We start from the raw sequence: 5103 nt of genomic DNA on the forward strand, positions 1-5103 counted from the left end.
GCCACGTCTTTCTTACATAGAATCCCACTGTATATGGACATAGCTAGAATTAGGCCATGTACTACGTACGTACTAAATATATTTTCCGAGAAAGCCTTTTTCCCCCCCCAATTCTTGTAACGTTGTCAGCTTAATTCTGTCATTGACGTGCATATATTTGTATTAATTTGATGAGATTACAGTACCCAAAGCCCCACCTGACCGTTCCTGCTCCTCAAGGGACATTCTAAATGAGTGCAGTACTACTGATGACACTATATGCAACTTGTTTAGTGGAAATCTAGAGAACCCCCACTTTTAGTACTCTCTCTCTCTCGTTCTCAAATGTATACGCAATACTTTAGTACTAATAATTAGTTGTTTAGAAAGTTAGTTCAAAACTGTGACTTAAGTTTCCCTTTTCTTTTTCTCTTTTTACCCCCCACTAATTTTAATTCCGCTTTGGCTAATGAGAAGTGCTGTTAGCTATAAAGATATCTCATACTCAGCTAGCTTGCGATCATCAGCTCGATCGGCTACTTAGAAAGTCATGTATTGATATCATGTCTATATATATATATATATATATGTTCATAAACGTGCGCAATATTAATATGTTTACAATGTTTAGCATGGAATACGTGCAATGTGCATGATCATCATGTTCTGCATATCATGTAGGAACAATCTACATATTGGCATTAATGCAGAGTACTTGACGATGAATTGGCTGGCCTTCTCAAGCTGAGCCACTGCTCTTGACCGATTATCATCGTCATTACCCATTTTTAAGTTCCCAATAAAAAAAGAAACCCCCGGCCACCCCCCCCCCCCCCCCCCCCCCCCCACTATATCTTTTAATTGGGTCCCATTCATAGAGTATTCCACATGCTCCATTAAATTGCTTAGATCTCCTTCCTCTACAAAACCCCCAGCCCCTCGATCGGCACTACGTACCCTTAACCCAAACTTAGTTATAACAACGTACGTTTTCATCCTCGATACCAAACTATACAATAGCATTTCTGCATTAATGCTTACCATGATTCCCCACCAATATTCCATTATTGTTAATGGAGCTGGCGCAAGGCAGTGGCGTGCGTGCCTCGCCTCCGCTTTTCGAACTGCATTCGCCTGCACTATTGTGGGCTGCACCACCCTCTTTGGCCCTGCCTTCCTCCAACGCCAAATAGCCTTCCCAGCATTTTCCTACGTGACTGTAATTCTCATCATTGTCGCCGATGCAACATTAGGTGACGCATTGCGTGGCTGCTGGCTCGCACTCTACGCCACGGTCCAGAGCATCGGTCCAGCCATCTTCTGCCTGTGGATGATCGGACCCGCCCGGTTGTCGAGCTTGACCACTGCTCTTGCGGTGGCGCTAGGCGCATTCGTGGTGGCCCTTCCCGAGTCCACTCACTTAGTAGCAAAGCGCATAGCGTTGGGTCAGATTGTGATTGTGTACGTGGTTGCTTTTATCAATGGGGAGCAAACTCAACCCGTCATGCACCCTGTCCATTTAGCAGCAAGTACGGCACTTGGAGTCTTGGCTTGTGTTCTGTCCTCGTTGCTTCCTTACCCACGGCTAGCCTGTTACCAGGTAAGCACCATTAATCCTATGTTATGGTGCAGATCACACTTGCATGCATGTTTACCACATTTTTGACAATATCATCCAAAAAAAAAAAATAATAATAATAATAATAATAATAAAATATATTGGTTCAAAAAAGAAAGTGGTCATTATATTATCTATGTATATGCATGCATGTATGCACATGATATATGTATAGCTCAAAAGTTTTTATGAGATATGTTCTAATTATCATTATCATGTAATTCTAGCTACCCTACCAATGCCACCAACTTGGCAACTTCTAATTAATGACTACGAAATTCACAAACTTCTTAGTTTCAAAAAGAAAAAATTCACAATTGCAGGAAATTGCTAATGGCGCACATCATGGCGCATATCTCATCATGATTAAGGTGTACGGATGCGAATATTAATGTGACATATATTGCAGTAGGGACCGAGCTAATCGTGGCCTCTACTAGGAAAGCTCATCATCATTTCAATCCACTGCAACAAAATTTAAGTCTTTAATTGAGCAAAAATCTTACGTTAATAAGTAGATACTCATTGTATATTTTATTAATATGATTGACTGCGTATTAAATTAGTCACAAAAAAATTATACAAAAATAAATTTACAAACTGATGTGACATAATGTAATACCTTAAATTATAAAGTTATTTTTAATATAAAATAGATCTAACATATTACATGAGCTCATGTGATTAGTTTGTAGGCTTATTTTTGTGTAATCTCTTTACGTATTTAGCACTTTTTAAAAAAATTTATCGTAGTCAATCACATCAATATATTACATAAAAAATACATAAAAATAATTGTAAGTAGTAAAGCTCTTTTAGGTATAGCACCACTCCTTAAACCAGCTGGGTGGACTTATTGCATCATGTACATGTGGCAGGAGTACCTATCTTGTTCTAAATCCAACTAGCTAGGAATGTTGGTACGCACGTAACTGATGCAGTAGTATACACGTGTGCGTTTGAGAGTTCAAATATATAGCTATTAACATATGATAAATCAACATTTATATATGTGTATATATATATATCATGTAACTTATCATATCTTTTAATTCTTATGATATTGCAGGTGAAACAGAACTGCAAGCTACTCTCTGAGAATGCTTCAGAGAGGCTAAAACTCTTTGTGAGAGCATTCTGTGCCGAGAACAGCACGTCCGCTCTTGCATCAATCTCTCAAACTAAGTCCTTAGATGGGACAGGAACCAAACTTCTTTCAAGTATCAAAAGGCACCAAGTAATCAACTTTAGCATTATTATTTTCCCTAATGTTTAAATTAACATATTCATACGATCGAGGGTTGGCTAATTAATCTTCCTTTGCGCGATCTTCCTTATAACAGGGAAGCATGCAGTGGGAGGGACTTTCAGTCAAAGGTTTTGAACTCGGATGGCACGTGATCAAGGCAGGAGACAGATTGCAAGATTTAGTGATACCTTTCAAAGGGATGGAAATGGCTTTAACAAGTATTTCGTCATATCCAGTTGAAATATTGCTGGATGGAGAGCTCAAAGATCATGGTTTGCTTCGACTAGAGGAGCTCTTGAGTCTTCTTATAAAACAGGCCGAGTGCTTTTTGCCTTACAATCATCCACTAACTGTTCCCGAGTACAGTGCAGAAGAGATAATGAAATCGCTTCAAACCCTTCAAACTATTCCAACTGCCCAAGAAGATTTACCCCCATATTTCTTCATATTCTGCATGAAATTCCTTCATAGCAAATTGTTGACTAAACCATCTGATTCCAAAAGAAACAACCCAGTTCAGAAAAATGAAAATTCTACTGATCCATGTCAAATAAATGTGTTCTCCTTAAAAGGGGTTTGGAGCAATTGGCCCATGAAGGTAAGCAGCGAAAGGTTAATGGCAGCATTTAAATGTTCACTTTCTCTGGGCCTTGCAGTGCTATTCGGGTTGCTGTATAGCAAGGAGAATGGATACTGGTCAGGACTCCCTGTGGCGATCACTCTGGCATCGGCCAGGGAGGCAACATTCACAGTTGCCAACGTTAAAGCACAGGGGACTGTCTTAGGAACCGTGTATGGGGTATTGGTTTGTTCTCTTTTTGGAAGGTTCTTGTCATTAAGATTATTATTTCTTCTTCCATGGTTCGTTTTCGCGAGCTTTCTACAGCGTAGCCAAATGTACGGGCAGGCAGGAGGAATTTCTGCAGTTATTGGAGCAGTAATGATACTGGGAAGGAATAATTATGGTCCTCCAAGTCAATTTGCTATAGCAAGAATTACCGAAACATTCATTGGATTGTCCTGTTCAATAATGGTTGAACTTATCTTGCAGCCCGCTAGAGCGTCAACCCTAGCAAAAGCTCAACTCTCAAAAAGCCTCGGGTTATTACACGAGTGTGTCACCTCAGTAAGCATTTTAAATGAAGAAAGCAAATCCAAATTGGAAGGGAATCAGAAGAGGCTGAAAATCCAAGTAAGCGAGCTAGGGAAGGTCTTTGCAGAAGCTGAGGTGGAACCCAATTTCTGGTTTTTGCCTTTCCATAGTGCTAGCTATAGTAAGATATTAAAGTCCTTGTCAAAAATGGAGGACCTCTTGCTTTTTAGTGCTCATGCAATTAGTTTCCTTCAAGTAGATCAATCACAAGGAGTACTTGATCAGGATTCATGGAAGGAGTTTGTCGACAAGATAGAAGATGACCTTAAACTCATCAAGGAAATCATTGGTTCGTCAATAAAATGTTTTGAGCAAGTCATTTTGATGAAATCGCTGACATTACTTGAAAAGGAGCTGGCACAGAATAAGGTTTGTTGTGATCTTGAGCTGGGAAAATCACGAAACCCAAACATTATTTTGGATACCAGTTTACATGAACATCATGACATAGAGAAGATTATAGATTCATATCTCCAACATTCGAAAGATCAACTTGACAAAATATTACATGTTCATGAAAGTGATCAGTACGAGGTGCTCAAGTGCCATAAGGTTCTAAGCTTGACTGCCCTAGGGTTTTGCATCAGTAGTTTAGTGAGAGAGACCGCTGAGATGGAAAAGAAAATCATAGAACTTGTTCGGTGGGAGAATCCTTCAAGCCACATCGATATGTATGAACTATCATGTCAGCTACGCGCTTTATACAAATAAATCACAGTACTGTAACAATTCGCATTATTATATTTTATTACAACACCCTGCAAACTGGTTAATTCCCTCAATCTGCTCAAGCTTTAATGCCTCATGGCGATTTATAACATTAATGATTTTATTCACGCTAATATATAAGGATTTCAAGGATTTTATTCGAGTACTTGCTATAGATTAATGCTAAATTCACAGCTTGCATGCATGCGTTGCAATAATATTTCATTTCTAGCAGCATGCAAATGTGCTCATAGTGAAAATGAATTCCAATATAAGATCAATTCCATTGATTAACTACAAATTAGTTACGTACGTAGATAATTAATATTTTTTTAGATTAATTATTGAATAAATATTTGGATATTTCATTGATCGTAATGATCTCTTTAATGAGAT

At 38.7% G+C, this 5103-nt stretch overlaps 1 protein-coding gene across 1 annotated transcript; it reads left to right on the top strand.

The window, feature by feature from the left end:
- Positions 1–898: 898 nt before the first annotated feature.
- LOC122294907 lies at positions 899–4771 on the top strand. Its single transcript, XM_043103896.1, has 3 exons — positions 899–1579; positions 2667–2834; positions 2941–4771. Exons 1-3 carry the CDS (start codon positions 1013–1015, stop codon positions 4708–4710), a joined length of 2505 nt encoding a protein of 834 aa, XP_042959830.1. The 5' UTR covers positions 899–1012; the 3' UTR covers positions 4711–4771.
- The last annotated feature ends 332 nt before the right edge of the window (positions 4772–5103 follow it).

This window comes from Carya illinoinensis, chromosome 14, assembly GCF_018687715.1.
Source record: "Carya illinoinensis cultivar Pawnee chromosome 14, C.illinoinensisPawnee_v1, whole genome shotgun sequence".
Lineage (NCBI taxonomy): Eukaryota > Viridiplantae > Streptophyta > Magnoliopsida > Fagales > Juglandaceae > Carya > Carya illinoinensis.